Here is a 17,428-nt window from a genome sequence, read left to right as displayed (position 1 = left end):
AGCTGGGGGGGCGCGGCGGCCAGGCCCAGCACGGGCCAGGGAGGACTCATCTGGGCAGGAGGCCAGGCGAAGCAGAGCCAGGGGACCTCGGCGGGCTGGGCCACCTCTGCCAGGCCAGGGTCTAGAGGGACCAGAGCCTGCGCGTCGGGATCCGGCGCGGGGGGCTCGGCTGCTGTCCGAGGAGGGGCCGGAGGGACAGAGTCAGTCCTGGCCAGGGCGGCTGCATGGTCGAGTTCCGGGTCGCTCGGGGTCCCCTGGATGTCCTCAGGATAGGGTGGGAGGCCGTCCTGCGGCTCCGAGGCGCTGGGTGCCGGGAGGTACCCCAGGGCTGCCGGCTTGCCGTCCACCTTCCAGGATGCAGGTTTAGTGCACACTCTCCCCTTCATCCTCACGAGGAGGTGCGGGCAGCCTCTCTTAAACAGGGGCCCTTCTCGTCCTCAGCCATGCGGAGGGCGGCGTGTCCCTCCTTCACGTAAACGGGACAGCGCAGCGCGGCCGGCAGCACCCTGGGCTCACACTCCCGCTCAGCCCCTCACAAAAGTGCTCCGGTTGCTCGGGGGTGACATCACAGCCCAGCCAGGAAGTGACATCATACAGGGCAGGCCCGTCAGCACGTCAGCCTCCCGCTTCACGCCCGTCATCGCAGGGGGCACGGTGACACTCGTGCACGGGTGCAGAGCCACAGGCCGAGCCCTCGTGCAAACCGGGCACGGCCTTCTGGTCCCGGAGCCCCCGGGCCAGGCCGACGTGCACGGACCCACGTGCGACCCACGAGGTCAGAGCTCCTCCTCTGTGTCCACTGGCCTTCAGAGCCGTGCACAGCACCCATGCTTTCAAGCACGAGCAACGTCCGGGACGGGGCCCACGGTCAAGGGCGCAGGCACCCTGCCCTTTTGGCACCGTCACAGGCCGGGCAGCCGGTCCTCCACAGAGACCCTCTCCACGCCCTGCCATCGGTCTGCAGGAGGTCCAGGGCAGGGGCTGCAGAGGTGATGGGTGAGCTCCTGGGGACAGAGGAGGACAGGCCGCTGTCCCCTGCGGCTCCTGAGCCTGCACGTGTCCACCCCACGCTGGTCCCGCTCTGCACGCCTAGTCTCCTGTCACCCGGGACGGGGTGGTCGCCCTGGGCCTTCACCCACGGTGCAGCTCACTTTCCGCTGACCGCCGTCCACAGGACCCCCGTCTGGGTTTGCGCACAGGCCGTGAGTGCTGCCATCCTGCTCTGGGGCTTGCTGCTCGAGCATCAGACAGGCGGCCTTGCACAACCACCCGTCTGGCACGTTCTCCCCACGTGCGCCGCCACCTACACTGATGCCCCCCCTCCCTACTCTGGTCACAGGCTTGAGGATCTTCCTGAGATTTCCATGAACCAGAAACGCCTCCAAACCCAATATGTCACCAGCCCAGGGCCCAGGCGCCCGGCCCAGTGGGTGAGAGCGAGGGCTCTGCCAGAAGATGCCAAGGCCGGCCCCACAGCCCTGCTGATCCCCAGCTGCCTGGCTCACACCCTCGGAGCCTCTGCTTCCCCACGAGGATACTCGTAGGTGCACGTGCTTCGTGGGGTCCTGAGGACTCAGGGGGACATACAGCAGGAGGCAAGGCACCTGACACTTAACTCACAGCTACTGTGGTTACGGAGAAGCATGCTGTCTCACAGCAAGTTTGAATCTAAGGAGCTTAAGCAATGGTCCATCAGTGGCCCTTGGCTACGTGCAGGAAGCCTTCCATCACCAGCAAAGGGCGGCCTTCCTTGTCGATTCTTGCAAACCGTGGGCTGAAACGCCACCTGAGTTAACTGTCTCCAGAGACAGCTAGGGTGAGCTACACAGAAATCACAGTGCATTTTGCATAGATGTAAGTGGTACTCAGCGCCCACGTGACTGGGCAATGCCCCAGGACCACTGAAAAGCCGAGTTCCACTTTAGAATGTCTGGGAACTCGCGAACACTCTCGGGCGCCTCCTCAGCTGTCAGCATTGTGGCCGTGTGCTCCCACGCCAATAGCCGAATCCCTGGGCCCCCCGCTTTCCTCTCTGTACTGCATATTCCAGCTGCCCTTGGAGACTCCTGAGAGATGCTCACCCACCCCTGCTCCCCTCGGCTGCTGGTGGCAGCTCGAGGTTCCCGTCTGTGCTCGCTGACAGGACTTCCAGCATCCTGGACCATATCCAAATTAAGACCCGCACAGTGCACATGGAAAATGATGAACCGGTTTATTGAACAGCTAAAGGGGGAGAGAAGAGTGGATTGGGCTACATTTGCTATACATCAAGCAGGAAAGGTGGCACCATTCCAAGTGTCCCCCTTCAGTCAGCACAGGCTTCCTACAGGCTGGCGCCAGGGCGGAGTGGTGGGCGCGGTGGATGTCAGTGGAGCCCGGTTTAGACACGGTAGCAGCTGCCCCCTCTCCCCCTCTCCCCTGCGCCCAGGTGACAATGCCAGGGCTCCTTTTACCTTATTTTACTCACGGCCTGCTTGTTCCCATCGCATCTGCTTTCTTCCCTCTGACTCGTGGCTGTACCCCCAGCTCCTGGAGCCGTGGTCCTCCTAGCTAAAAGCATGGGCCCAGCTTGGGGGCAGACAAAAAGCCCCAGACCTCAACGCGCACACTCCGCTGGCCATTTCTAGTCTCGGCACCTTCTCCAGCGTTCCAGTTTCCAGTCGTGCTTTATGGCTTTCTGCAAGTCAGTATTCCCAGCATGTTAGAAAAAAGCACAAACAGTTTCTTGCTTATTGTGGCCGTTCTGGCAGTAGCAGCTACTATGTATGTGGAGAAATTGAAGGGGAAACGGCAATGTCCCATGAAGGGGTTGCACCCCAATGGGCAGGACAGGGGTGCCACTGGCCTCTACTTCTGCAACAGAACACATATGTTTTCAGTACAAGCTTGTAAAAAAATACTTTAACAGAATATACTGTACAGAACTAGGATTTAACACGGTATATTACAACGCTAAAATATTTGTATAAATACTATACAGGCACGGAGTCACTCCGTTAGAAAGGGCTCACCAGTGGGGCCGGTAAAAACCCAGAGAGAAACGACGTCCATGGCAGGAGCATGGCCAGCTGAGGCGGCATGGGTGCACACAGGGCCCGAGGCCTATTCACAAGTGCCCTAACTGTGCCACAACAGGGGCATCTGAGCTACGCGGCCAGGCCAGCCTGGTTCAAAAATACATTTTTCAGTAATACTTTTGATGGAAATTTTCACACTTTGAAAACCAGCTGTGTAGCTATTCCTGCTCAGGCCTCATCAGCCATCCAGGATGGCTCCAAGCCAGCTCCGCAGGCACCTGCCCGGGGGAAATCACGTCTTCCCTCTCCCCAGGCTCCCTCCATCAGACCCACAGCCGCTGACACGCACCCCACACCATGCTGCGTGTTCCAGGCACCTGTCACCTGCGTGTCCTGTCGCGGTGAGTCATTGGTAGGCACTGAGTGCAAACAAGGCATGAGATGGAAGTCCCCGGAGACCCAGCTCCAGCTCCAGCTCCAGTTCTGGGGGTGGCGGAGGTGAACAGAGAGGCAGAGGAAGGCGGAAGAGAGTGCGGGCCAGGTCCACTCACGATCTGCCCTGGGAGGGGCTGTCTAATCTGGCATTTCGATATTTAATTTGGGAGGTGGGAGGACATACTTTCCAGGGCTCTGGGTGATAACCACCCTGGTCTTCTTTCGAAACATAGGAGCGATCTTAGGAGGTTCTGGAACTGGTGTTTCTTCAGTTTCCTCATTACCTTCATGGTGGAGGTCGTAGGAAATGTTTCCATATTCTCTCAAAAATGGGCAGATTTCAAGCAGAAACTGACAGAAATCCTTGCGAATCCCAAACCACCCTGAAAAGGAAGAAATGTACTTTCTCAAACACTAGTCTCCATTGAATTTCAGGTTACTTTTCTTTCATGAATAAGAACTTTTCCTTGTACCCTGCAGCGCTTTATCCTGATGTCTTGGGAATGAAGCCTGAGCAAGGCCTCAACACCAACTAAGGGTAAGAAGGAACCCCTGCGGCTCTGCGGCTCTGCAGGTGGCAGTCCTGGACTGACAGCTACCAGATGTCTCCCTGGGGCCTGTCAGGGATGCGATCTCGGGCCCCGGCCTGCACCTCCTGAACTAGAAACTGTGGCGGGGTGGCGGGCGGCAGTCCTGGGATTCTGATGGGTCCTCCAGTATGTGAACTACTGCTCTCACGAGACTCAAATTTTATCTGCGGTGTCTGGACTATGTCAACATCCTCCAGTCTTCCCGGCCCAGGAGAAACACATGTGTGACAAAGAATGTCACTCAAGAAAAGGATTTCCATCACCCTCTGGAGTCCGGGAAGATGGCAGGCATGTGTTGGTCTAGGCCTCAAAGCTCCTTCTCCAAGGTCCGCTCTTCCGGTCTGGGTACCACTAAACTGTCAGCTTAGTGCTGGCTCTCCTGGGGCAAAACCCCCTGTGGCATTAGTTTCCAGAAGGGCGTGCTCTGGGGCTACATGCAAAGGAGCTCAAAGCCTAGTGAGGAGGGGGCCCTCATCAAAGAGCACTTCAGAGCAGGCTATCGCAGCACACAGGTGGAGAGGGAGAGAGAGAGAAGCCGGGCACCACTGACAAGACTTGGACACGTCAGGAATGACGCTGGCGAGAGCGAGGACAAAACAGACACTGGGAGGACGCCCAGGGTTTGGTAGATGATGTGGATTTTCATCTAATCCTCAGGAGCCCCTGGGAAAAAGGAATCTTGGTCCCCATGTTGCAGCGGAGGGGATGGGCCCAGAGAGGCTGCCTGCCGCGCTCAGGCCTCCCTCCGGTCATAGGGCCACAAAAGCAAGGCTGACGGCACGCCCTTCCCCTGGAAGGTTCCAGGCCTTCTTCAGTCCTACCTTTCCCAGGGAAACTCCCTGATTGGGGTCCTTAGGCTCGTCTTTTCATAAAGCGGGGCCACATACACACACACACACACACACACACACAGCCACGCAACAGGCACACAGACACACGTGCACACACACACAGTTCAAGCACTTCGGAAATGCTGAGTACATACAGTGGTTTCCGCCTTTCTGTCCGAATGTGGTTGCCATCAGAGTGATCAAGGAAAGCCAAAGGGGGACAAATATCGGGATACAAGAGAACGCGTTGTGGCCGTCTAGCTTGTGAACCAGCAGGATCTAAAGAAAGAGAAACAATTGAGGTTCTGTCGATGGAGCATCTGAAAACAGACCCTCTCTGAAGCCAGAGTGCACTGCCCCTCCCTGGTCAGGTCTCATAAGGGGGAACTGCGCTCCACAGGAGGCAACAGTAACCCTCCATTCCGGGGGAAAGGACAAGACGAGCTTCCATACGGCTCTTCAGGACTAAGCAAAATCCACCCACCTAGAACATTTCCAACATCAGGATTGTTATGGGAAACTCTTGCTGCTGTTTTTTGGGAGGAGTCAACAGTACCCACTCTATAATTCTCCGCAGGGCTCAAATACAAAAATACCACATCCAACTTTCTCTTTCTAGAAGATGACAAATCAATACATTCAGATGCATGGTGGCTGGAAAGGTACACTTCTCACTGCCAGCCCCCAGGCCCCCAAAGAAAGGCCTCTCTGACTGTCCTGTGGTCCTCTGTTGGCAGGCTCGCCTGGGGAGCTGCTGTTCTGGGGAAGCGCAGGATGCTGGGCCTCAAGGGTTCTGCCGAAAGCTTACCTCAAAAGTAAGGAGTGGCACGACGATGGTCATCCAGCTCAGCGCCATGGTGATGTGTGTCCTCCGCTGCTCCGCGATCACATCCATGGAGCGCAGGAACAGGACGGACCACACGATGTAGTAGAGGACCACCAGGCACAGAAAAGACATGAGAATCCACAGGGGGACACACACGACCTGAGGGGAGGAGGAGAGAAGAAAGGTCTTTAGGGTAGGCAGAGCCAACTCCTTCCTGGATCTCGGTGCTTAAGACGGTGCCAGGCCTGGATGGGGCCAGCGTGAGAAGAGGACCCGCTGCTCACTGTCGGGGTTGCCGTTGCCCCGGCAGCCCTCAGGGTGACGGGACTCGCGGCCACTTCCCTGAGGCGTGAGCTCGCTCAGCGGGCCCTGGGCTCTGCCCGCCTCCCCTCCACCCGCGCCCTGGCTCACCCGGACATCCCCTCTCCCCAGTCATTTCCCATCCTGCCAGAGGTACTGTGGCCAAAGGCTCCTTGGCAACTCGGGCTGCCCAGGGGGCCCAGGCCCTCCATGAACTTGCAAGTCGAGGCCGGGAGGCTTCCGCCACTCGGTCTCCACTGCCTCGCCCAGGTGGGTTCTGTGTCAGTTGCTGTCATACCAGAGCGAGCTTGTTTCACCCTCACACACAAGCCCACACGATGAGTCCTGGGGCTCTCAGCAGGCTCCTCCCGTGTGACCTTTTCTCCCTTCTGCGTGGCCCCCTTGGGTACATCTGTTGTCCCTTTGTCTTCTCTTACAAAACAGTAAAATTGACTGTTATCCTTTGGTGTCCAGTTCTATAACTTTTCATGCACACACGTATAGATCTGTGGAGCCTCGGGCAAGACACAGGACAGCTCCTTCACCCTGCCAGACTCCCTCGTGCTCTCCCATCACTGTGTCACCCCCTCGCCCCACCCACCCATAACCCCCGGCAGCCACTGCTCTGTCCTCTATCACGACACTTTTGTCTCTTCAAGAACGTGATGGAGATGGACTCATACAGCATGTAACCTTCTGAGGCTCCCTTCTCCCAATCAGCAGAACATCTCTGAGATGCCTGCAGGTTGTTGCGTGTATCTACACATCACTCCTTTTCATTGCTGAGCGCTGTTCCACTGGATGGATGCACCCCAGCCTGCTATCCAATCACCCTGGGAAGGAGATGTGGGTGCTTTCCCGCTTTTGGCTATTGCAAATAAGGTTGCTCTAAACATCTGGGCCCAGGTTTTTGTGTGGCTGTACATTTACATTTCTCCAGGGGAAACACCCAGGATCGGCACTGCTAGGTCACATGGTAACTCCATGTTTAATTTATAAGAAATTGCCAAGCCGTTTTCCAGAGCATCTACCCACTTCGGCATTTTTACCAGCGACGGGCGAGGGCCCGGGCCCCTCGGGTCCGCCCCAGCACTTGGTATTGTGGTTCTTATATTTGCCATTTTGATGAGTGTTTTGTGGTACCTCATCCTGGTTTTTATTTGCTTTTCCCTAATGGGTAATGATGTCCTTTTCATGTGCTTATTCGTCATATGTCTATCTTCTTTGTGAATAGTCGGTTCAAGTCTTTTGTCAATTTTAAAATTAGGTTGTTGAGATTTTAGAGGTTTGAGAGTTCTTTAGATGCTTTGGATACATGTCCTTGGTTAGACATCTGCTTTGCAAATACTTTCTCCTGGTCTGTGACCTGTCTTTTCATTAATTTCATTTTAATTTTGAGCTTCTTTTGTAGACCATGTTGTTGGTGCCATCTCCGGGAACTCTTCACCTAACTCCAGATCCCAAAGATTTTTCTCCTATGTTTTCTTCTAACAGTTCTTTAGTTTTTACCTTTCATTTTTAGACCTAGGACTTGAGTTGGTATATGAGTTTTAATCCTCCTGAGGAGCTTGGAGTTCCTGACTGGAGGTTTGCTGTGCACAGCTTCCCCTTATGTTCCTCCTCCTAAAGCACGTCTGGGAACAGACTCACTTAGAGGCCTGGCCCTCGTGGGTGGAATGTTAGCGACCAGCCTCACTTGGTTTCTCTTGAACACTGTGGGAAACCTGCAATCAGGCTGCTTCATCTGCTGGGACTTGCACAGGATTGGGGCTGGAAAAATTCCTCTGTTCATCTATAGAAAACATGCACAATTCCTAATCTTTTTTTTTTTTTCTGATTTTACCTTACACTAAAATTTTGGTCTAACCCAGATTTGTTTCCTCCATGGCACAACAGAAAGCTCTGAACCCAATTATCGTTCTCTAGACACAGCACCCTGAAGATGTAAGATGGGTGCCTGAACAGTATTTTTTATTATGAATGTTTTATCAAAGACTTCAGGCAGAAGGGATGGATCTTGTCTTTATTCACTAGAGAGGTAACTTACGTTCCCTTATTTTCTTCCTTGTCACCAAATGAATATTTTCTTTTTTTTTTTTTACTATATTTTTTACCTTTGTTCTTTTTTTTTTTTTAAAGGTAAACCATGTTCATCACAGACAATGTCTTATGTACAAAAGTACACATCAAGCGGGGGGGCGGGGAGGGGACAGGGAGAAAACCCCAAACCCTGGCAAGACCTCGCCTCCCAGAGGCAAGATAATTCTTCTACCTTTTGTCTCATCTTCTTTCTATGCGTTACTCGTTGAAACGGTACTGTTTTCTCTAATTTGCAGCTTGCCATATATATCTCTCTCTCCATCCATTCTTCTATCTATCTATGCACAATCAGTTTTAACCGAACACCCATTAACGGAAGCAAGAGGTCACTAGCATGACTCAGACTTCACCCCTGGCAGGGGTGTAAACTGGCACAGCTTTTTTTTTTTTTTTTTTTTAAAGTATAGTGTCTGGACTGGGTCCTATCTGTAGACATTCAGATTTAATTGCTGCGGTGTGCGGCTCAGTCATCGGTACGTTGTTGTTGTTTTTTTTTAAAAATTAATTAATTAATTAATTTATTTTTGGCTGTGTTGGGTCTTCGTTTCTGTGCCAGGGCTTTCTCTAGTTGCGGCGAGCGGGGGCCACTCTTCATCGTGGTGCGCGGACCTCTCACTATCGCGGCCTCTCTTGTTGTGGAGCACAGGCTCCAGATGCGCAGGCTCAGTAGCTGTGGCTCACAGGCCCAGTTGCTCCGTGGCATGTGGGATCTTCCCAGACCAGGGCTTGAACCCGTGTCCCCTGTATTGGCAGGCGGATTCTCAACCACTGCACCACCAGGGAAGCCCAGCACAGCTTTTTTGAAAAGGGAGTTGGCAGTGCAGTTTGTATTTCAAAATCTCAAAAAGTTCCCACCCTCTGGCCCACTAATACTGTTTCTGTAGTCTTTCCTAGGAAAACAATGAAAAAAAAAACAGGCAAAGATTTTTACGCACAAAATTATATGCTGCAGCATGATTTATAATCGTAAAACACTGGTAACAACTTCAATATTCGGAAATGAGGGGACAGTCTCGTAAATGTATTTGAAGAATATTTTGCATCAATTAAACTTGAAAAGTTATGCTTATAAAAACCTTTTATTGGCATGTAAAAATGCTTATGATACAGCACTAGAACTACAAAGCAGGATACCAAGTTATACATGCAGTGTGATCTCAATTATCTTTATGAAACAATAAACCCCCAGACAAGGAAACAAAAACCACTAACCATGTTATCTCCCAGTGGATTATGGGTGACTATTATCCTATTACCTATGCTTGCCTGTCTTGTCCAACATTTCTACAATAAACACGAATAACTTTTATAATAAAAAGAAAAGTTTATTTAAGGATTTAAAAAGTTACATACAAGCCACGGCCAGTGGATGATCTTGTCCAGTCTTAAGGCAATGAATATGAACTGGAGAATGTTGACAGAACACAGGATTTCTAACTAAAAATGAAGAGAAGAATCAGTTAAACAAAATAACAGTTGCATTCAATACCACAATTGTTTGGTTAACACACTAAAAGGCAATGCAAATTATAATGCAGCAAAAGTTTTATTATGTCACACTTGCAACCTCCTGATTTTCAGCACTGGAGGAGCAAAGCAGTGCTGTGTCAAGGAGAAACCTGGCCCTGGCCTTGTGCCTCGTCCTCTCTGCTCAGTGGCTGCTCGGCCCTTTATGCTCATCCAGGCAATTACCTGTTTCCAGGCTCGCGATCTGCAGAGAGGCAATCTCCGGTGGTCTCCCCCAGCTTCCTTCCTGCGCCTACCCACAAACATCTCTGTTCTTAGTCATCCCTGTACTGCCTTCTTCTTGTACCTGGAACTCAGCCTGCATCCCACCCCTTCCTTTCTGGCTCCTCGAGGACCCTGTCACATCAAGACATCAATTATGGATTCTTTACTGCATCTTTAACCCCGCCACTCCACGATCCTTCCCAGAAGCACAGAAACATGTTCAACTCATTCCCATTCAACACAAAATAACCCCAAGACCCAATGAACCCACCCTTCCCTTGATCCAGTACCCCTCACGGCCCTAGCTCTCTCTTTCTGTTACCATCACGCTTTGTGAGACACCATGGACACTCGAGTCCCTATGGCCACCCCTGCCACTCCAAGCTCCACCCACTGTGGCCCGGCCTCCACCCTCAGGACCACCCGGAAACTGCTTTCATCAAGGTCACCTGATCAGCTCTGCAGCGTCGGACCACTTCAGCTGGCATCCTACTGGGCGTCTCTGCAGCGTGGGAGATCACCCACCACTCCTCCCTCCTCTGAGGATCCCAGCGTGCAGTCTCGCCATCCTCCTGGTCTCTGACACTTCCCTTTCATGTGCCTTTTCCTCTCCTTAAATGGTGATGCCCCCCAAAGCCTTAAACTCGGCCTCTCTCCCCACTGTAGAGACTCAGACACAAACACACGTGCTTTCACTCCCTCGCCCCGCCCTGGGGTGGGGAGCAGAGCCAGCCTCCACATCCCTGGCCTGCGCGACCTCCTACTGCTCGCTTCTCCAACCTGTCTCCACCTTGGCCGACTCTCCCTGAGGCACTTCAGAGGAAGCCCTTCTCCCCCCTGAGTTCATTACCCCACCCCCCGTACCTTGCTGCCTTCACCCTGTCTCACCGGGAGCTACCGCAGCTGCCTGATTCCCCAAATCAGGACACAGGGGGGCAGCCCGCATTCTGTTTCCCACACCCTCGGGCTCAGGCACTTCGCCCTGTCCTCCACCTGTCCTCCACCGGGCAGACTTCTCTAGCATCCCTAGCCCAGCCCCCATCCCGACTACTCCTGCCTCCTCGGGCCCTCCTCCTCCCAAACGCCCCGCAGGCGGCCCTCCTTCTGGCTCCAGCGCTCGCTGCGCTTCAAGGGCTCATCACTGCCCAGAGGATGAAAGTCACAGGACGCCACGTGACCTGGCCCAGAGCTGCCCCAAAGTTCCCAGTTCCCAGGGCACTTAGCGACGCAGCAATTCTTTCTGAGGCCTCTGGGCCAAAAGAAACACCTAACAGTTCCACTGATTTAAGTCATTAGATCTAAACTGAGTACTTATCCTAAGTAGCCATCTAAAAAAAAAAAAAAAACCTCACGCTAACTGAAAGAAAAATATTATGCGTGTTCCATTCTTAACTAACGACAAGTAATTCCTAGTGGGACGTGTGTGCCTCTTGGCACTGCACCATTCCTCAAGGCACTGCCACCCTCATCGCCTGCTCTCCGTAGGGATTTTTGCACAGTATTGCCTTCTCATCCCAGCAACTGCCAACAACTTAGACTCTTCCATAACACCATCGAAATGAATGTAGTGTGACCTAATAATAAAGCCATAAACTACATGGAGCTAGTAGTTCGTAGGGTGTCCCTACAGATGTCAGGGATCACTGCTTTTCCCTCAAAAATGTCCGGGATCCCATGGTGCCCCTGTGAGCTCATTACGGTGCCCTGGGCAGCTCAGCAACGCCTTGAGGACTGAGGACTGGCCCTTACTCAGCCCAATCCCTCTATGCAGACCCCCTTCTCCCCGGCTCCCTCCCTTACACTTTAAGCTCCAGGCAGTTTTTTCTTTTTACTGTGGAAAAATACACATAATGTAAAACTTACCCTCTTTGTCTTGAACCTCCTTCAGGGTACAGTTTAATGGTGTTGAGTACATTCATTCATATTACCACCATATGACTGTAGCTGTGACACCATCACCATGTTCCACCTCTAGGACTCTTTGCATCTTGCAAAACTGTGCTCCAGTCATACCTGAGTCACTGGTCCACTCAACATGACAGACTTTCTTCTGCATCTACGGCTTCTTATGTGTTATTTTCTCTGCCTGAAAATTACCATCCCCTTCCTACCTGCACAGGGCACCCTGGCTCACCCGGACTCCTCCTTCAGGGCTTTGGGGGAACCTAGCCCCAGTCACCCCCTAGCCAACGTAGGTACTCCTCCTCGGACACAAGAACCAAGAGGGAGCTCAACTCTTGGCACGTGCTTTCTTCTCGTAGGTAGATTGCCAAGAGTGTGGCCATACTGCATTAAGAAAATACGGTTTCATGTCCAGCATAGTCCTAGCCCTTGTATATGCTTTTACTTTCTAAGAAACAAAGTTCCAAATGTTTAGTTTTCTTAAGCCTCCTCCTCAGCCCTCATCCGACAGTATTTACAGAACTTTCTCAGTGCTTTTCAACCTGGGTAATGCTGCTCACCTGCGGAAGAGCTAGGAAATGTGCAGGGGCCCTAATGGCTGTCACGACGACTTGAGGGAGCACCTCTGCTAGTGTTTAGTGGGCAGAGGTCAGGGATAAGTGTCCTGAAATGCAGGGCACAGTCCTGTTCAACAAAACATTTCCTATCCCAAAGGCCAAGAGCATACCCAGCCCCCACTGAGAAACACGGCCCCAAACAGGTAAAATCGAGAATCTTTGATCTCAGTGATTTTGTTTAATGTAAGCTTTTATAAATGGTTTTCAAAGCTTGGTTTTACTTCATTTTGCCCAGATAATAGAAAAAAACACAAAGCAACAGAGGCACAAAGTAGAAAGGTAAGTGTGACTGGGTGGAAATGGTGCCTCCAACTAATACAGGGAATAGAGATTCAGGGGAAGTTGGATAAGGAGTCTGCAGCTCGTGTAGAAATCGGAGTTTACAAATGCGAATTTAGGAAGTGAGAGCACGTAAGTGGCAGCGGAGGAGGCAGGAAGCGTGAACAAGATCATTCAGAGGAAGTGTGCGCAGTGAGGACAGAAAACGCCCAGGAATCCTAAGGAACAGCAATGCGCGAGGAGCGAACGGAGGAAGATACTTCAGAGAAGGAGCCGAACGCAGGCAGAGGGAGCAGGGGTGTCAGGAGCTACAGAGCGGCCAGCGGCCAGACAAGATGGGGGCTTAAGAGGCCCCCGGATGAGGCCACAGGGCCCAGGGAGCGCGTGGCCGGAGCAGGGCACGCGGGGTCCCTGCCGCACTGCTTCCCAGAGCCTTTCTGTGAGGACGGAAGAGGCACAAGAGGCAAACAGAGGCCTGACGGGGCACTGCTGCTGTTGTTCTGTTCTCCCTTTCAGATGAGAGAGCGAGGTCGCTGGACAGAGCGGACCAGTTCAGGAGCAAATTCTTGGAGGACCGGGCGGGGCAGAGGGTCTGAGGCGGGAGGGCAAGCGCAGGGAGGCTGAGAGCGGGCCCCCAGGGCTCCCCTCCCTCCACGGCTGCCCGGACCAGGGCTGAGGGGTCGCTCTCCCCGTGCCAGGCACAGCCGCTCCTGCCACTCGGGGCCCTGTTCCCACTGGTGCCCCGGGGCCTGGGTCCATCACTCTCCCACTGTGGGTACCTCCCTCGCCAGGTTCACGTACCCTGAGCTGCCACCCACCAGCTCCCACTCTCCCTTCTGACCAGCTGCGGCCTTCTTCCTCCACTCTCGACCCGCGCAGCTCAACACGGCATCCACAGTGTCCACTTTCCCCCCTCGAGCCATTCTGGACCCGGCTGTGGGCCCTCAGCTTCTGGGCAGTTCGGCGCACGGGCTTTGGAGTCGGGCTGCCTGCGATGGAATCCTGGCCCTGCCCCTGGATAAGCGGCCAGGAACAAATTCCCTACCCTTTCTGGAAACCAGGGATGGCAACTGCAGCCACGTCACGGGGTTGTTGCAGATCTTCAATGAGATCCTACTGCATGGAAGCGCCCAGCCCCAGGCCTGGTACACAGCAAGTGGTCAATAAATATTATCTGCTATTATTTTCATTACTACTATTAGCACTGCTAGCACTGATTTTTCATTCGTGTGTGTATCCCCTATGTTTAGGCCAAGAGGGCTTGGCGTATAGTAAATACTTGATACATGCTTACTAAATGAACATATAGGCCCATCAGGATAAGCTAACCAGGGAGCAGACAAAGTGTTGGTCATGGGGTCTGAGGTGCTGTGCTGGTTAGTTTTATTACACGTCAACTTGGCTGGGCTGTAGTACCCGGTCATTTAACCAAACAATAATCTAGGTATTGCTGTGAGGGTACTGACTTTAAGAAAAGGAGATTTCCCTCCATGATGTGGGTAGGTCTCATCCAATCAGTTAAAAGGCCTGAAGAGCAAAAACTGAGGTTTCCTGGAGAGGGAGAAATCCTGCTGAGTCTCCAGCCCACCAGCCTGCGCCATCAATTTCAGACTCGCCAGCTCCTTCAAATAAACCTCCTCATGTGTATATCCATCTGCACATCTACATCTATAGCTACATCTACATCTATCCTACTGGCTCTGTTTCTCAGGAGAAGCTGGCTGATCCAGGTGGGCAGGGAAAGACGTGAAGCTGGAAGAAGCCTGATGGCCTCGGTGGAAAACCAGCGTTCTAAGTCAAGAAAGAGAAACGTGATTATTTCCATCATCTTTCGTTTCCTTATACACCATGATCTAGCGTTAGTGATCAACCTCTTCCTAACAAAGGACAAGAGGTCTCCATTACAATAACTGACCAAAAGATTTTGCTTAACCTTCTTAAATATACGAAATCTCACCTCCAGTGACCTGTCATGTCGAAAGCCCCAAACACAAGCTGCCACAGACACTGGGGAAACGAAGAAGAGCGGCATGAAGACCAGGAGCCAGAAGTGGCTGCCTCTCTCGATCCTGTCACAGACCAGCACTTCAAACATCAGCAGGAGCAAGTGGATGCCCACCGCGATCAGCATTGCCTTGAACTCCACACACGTTTCCCCTTCTGCTCTAAAAAGGGACAGAAGGAGAAGAAAAACACCCTCAGTTCGGAATCTCCATAACAAGCAAGCAGCTCAGGGCAGATACCAACTCATGCGGATACTAAGGACTGTATTTGTAAATTTGACAAAAGGCGAAGGAAAATCAGGTAGAAAGCTAAATTAACATTCCTCCTTAATAGGCAATCTTTCAAACATCAAAGAACTACTACAGGACAAGAAATGAACATTTACAACCAAACCAGACTTAGACTTTGAACTGAATAAAGACGTTCTCAGGAGCGACAGCCACAGTTATTATTTCTTGACAGTGCACATAAACACTTTTGTTCATAACTTTAAATTCAACTACTTCCAAGATTATTTAAGCTGATTGCTTCTACTGCTAAAAACTGACAAATATCCCTTACATCTCACGATCCCTGTCTCTCAATGAATTAAAAACCATGTAAATCACATTTCATGCAATACTATCAAAGTAGCTCTAGTTTTATGAATAAGTGTGTGTTATATTTCAAGAAAATACAGTAACTGTTGTTAGGTGCTATTTTAAACTGCAAATACAATTGTGAATGCCTTTTTATTTTCCTTTCTATTCCATTAGGATGAATTGACACCTGCAGATGATAAAGAAGAGCCATTAAAACTGTCCTTTAAATCAGTTAAAGCTGCTTAAGGATCATGCTTGGACTTAATAGGTTAACAATTAAAAAAATGATAAGGCCACTAATCAGGAAAATGCTTAACAATGCATTTGCAAGGCTGACAATGTTTCATTCAAAATATAGATGAACATTTGTGATGTGTCATGTTGGTGATAAATACTTCTAAGTTTAGGACACAGAGAAAATGAGGTCAGTGGTTATTTCTATAGGACCCAACAATGTTCCATCGGACAGTACTGACACTAGAATGATCGTGTCTGTACATTCAGGACATTCAACTATGCACATACAATTCCTTTTCTTAAGGTAATCTTGAAAGGAATCTTAAATTTAACCAACTGAGAAAAGCTCAGATAGCTTCTAAATAACTAGTGGAACTTAAAATGTTTAGCTATGTAACTTTTCATTCTTTGAGTAGCAAACATGAGATATCTGAAAATATCTCATAAAAAATAAAAGATTTATGGCCACACAGGTAATCTTAAAAAAGAAAAATCTAAGAACTTAAAAAATCTAAGCTACACGTGAATGCCCCCCATCTGCCAAGGCTCTTTGTGTAGCTATTTTCAAGTTCTTAGATATGTATGCGGTAACATATTTTACTCGATCTAAATCTCATTTTGAAAGTTCATAACAAAGATTTAAACAAGTTGAGATGGTCCCAACTTCTACACTTCTCTCACACGAGCAGCTGCACAGGTCCCCTTCTTCTCTCCCCACCTGCCTAGCCGGCACTCCTTCACTCCTCATCTTCCCGGTGATGGTTTACAACAGCCCCTCACTCTCAAGTCCCCCTTTTTCCTTTCCAAAGCTCCAAACTTTGTGAGGGAGAGCAGAGAGACTCTTGTGGGCCCCAGCAGCACCAGGCTGCACACTGGAGTGAGCTCACGACAGGAACTTGGACCAGAAGAAGACCATCCAAGAAGAAAGGCGTGAGGGGAGGGGGGGCGAAGGTAAAGGGTATGCCTCTGCCCGGCCCCCAAGGCTCTGCTCTCCTTCACGGCATCTGGGTCTCACCTTTTCCTGTCTCAGGACCTCACTGTTTCCTGGCCAAGCTGCCTCCTCCACACTAACAGTCCTAAACCCCAGGACTAGGAGATTGGGACAAGGGGAGACCCAGTTCCAGGACTGAGTGGAGAAGGATATAGCCCTGATGGCCAAAGCTAGAACTGTGGTTTGTAGAACTGCTCCTACAAACATGATGGTTTTATACGTCCTTGTCTAGCATGGTATAACAGTTCTATATTTTGGATGCATGTTAGATTACTTAAGCTTTTGTAGGCTGGCTAGGAACTTAAGCACCTAAAATAACAGTGCATTTGTTAAAAAGTGGATATCAAACACTTAATTTTTAAAAACTTAGAACAGAACTCAGCTTGCCTATATTATAGTTCTTATAAAACCTCAGACAAGTAGAAAAGAAAACAGTCCTAACTTTATCAAAAGTGAAAAACAAGATTCTGCCCCCCCCACCCACTCAGAGTAGAGACCAAAAGGTTTTATAGAGCAGTATTACCGATATTGGGGATTTCGTGCCCAGACTCCAGTTCCAACCGAGGCTCCAACAATGACCATTAACTTCCACAGCCATATTGGAGCAAAGACAGCCCAGTAACTCCACTGAATGATGCCATCCAGACGAAGGGCCAGCAACACAGAGAATAGCAGCAGACAGGCATAGATGAGGAATTTACTAGGAGAAAAGCAAAATGATTAAAGAGGATTCACATTTACAAATATGCGATATTAAAATGAGGAGTAATAACAGCATTGCTTTTTAGCACATGAAAAGAGTCACTAATTCAATAATCACATATCAAAAATTCTATGTAGAAGACATACTGTTGTTAGAGGATAAGACAAATATAAAGAAAACTAAAATAAGTTTCCTGCTTTCCAAGGCTTCCTGGTAGGAGGGAGTCCACACAGAAACATATAATTACAACACAGCATGGCACGTGCCATAATGGTTCTATGGGTA

General features: G+C 50.7%; 1 protein-coding gene across 2 annotated transcripts in view; it reads right to left on the bottom strand.

Moving 5' to 3' along the window:
* Positions 1 to 2,195: 2,195 nt before the first annotated feature.
* Positions 2,196 to 17,428, bottom strand: part of TMEM185A (transmembrane protein 185A) — a 34,917-nt gene continuing 19,684 nt past the window's right edge. The window contains exons 2-7 of one of the 2 annotated variants that reach the window (XM_082376154.1): positions 16,964 to 17,140; positions 14,585 to 14,792; positions 9,452 to 9,535; positions 5,681 to 5,857; positions 5,028 to 5,151; positions 2,196 to 3,835 (exon numbers count right to left, since the gene is read on the bottom strand). In XM_082376154.1, coding sequence (XP_082232280.1) covers positions 3,591 to 3,835; positions 5,028 to 5,151; positions 5,681 to 5,857; positions 9,452 to 9,535; positions 14,585 to 14,792; positions 16,964 to 17,140 — 1,015 coding nt within the window. In that variant the 3' untranslated portion in view covers positions 2,196 to 3,590. Of the gene's footprint in view, positions 3,836 to 5,027; positions 5,152 to 5,680; positions 5,858 to 8,575; positions 8,989 to 9,451; positions 9,536 to 14,584; positions 14,793 to 16,963; positions 17,141 to 17,428 lie in introns of those variants that run through there. The other variant, XM_082376155.1, reaches the window with a different exon arrangement.

This window comes from Balaenoptera borealis, assembly GCF_965194805.1.
Source record: "Balaenoptera borealis genome assembly, chromosome: X".
In the NCBI taxonomy this organism is placed as follows: domain Eukaryota; kingdom Metazoa; phylum Chordata; class Mammalia; order Artiodactyla; family Balaenopteridae; genus Balaenoptera; species Balaenoptera borealis.
Note: the sequence above shows the minus strand (reverse complement) of the source record. Positions and strands in the feature narration are given on the sequence as shown.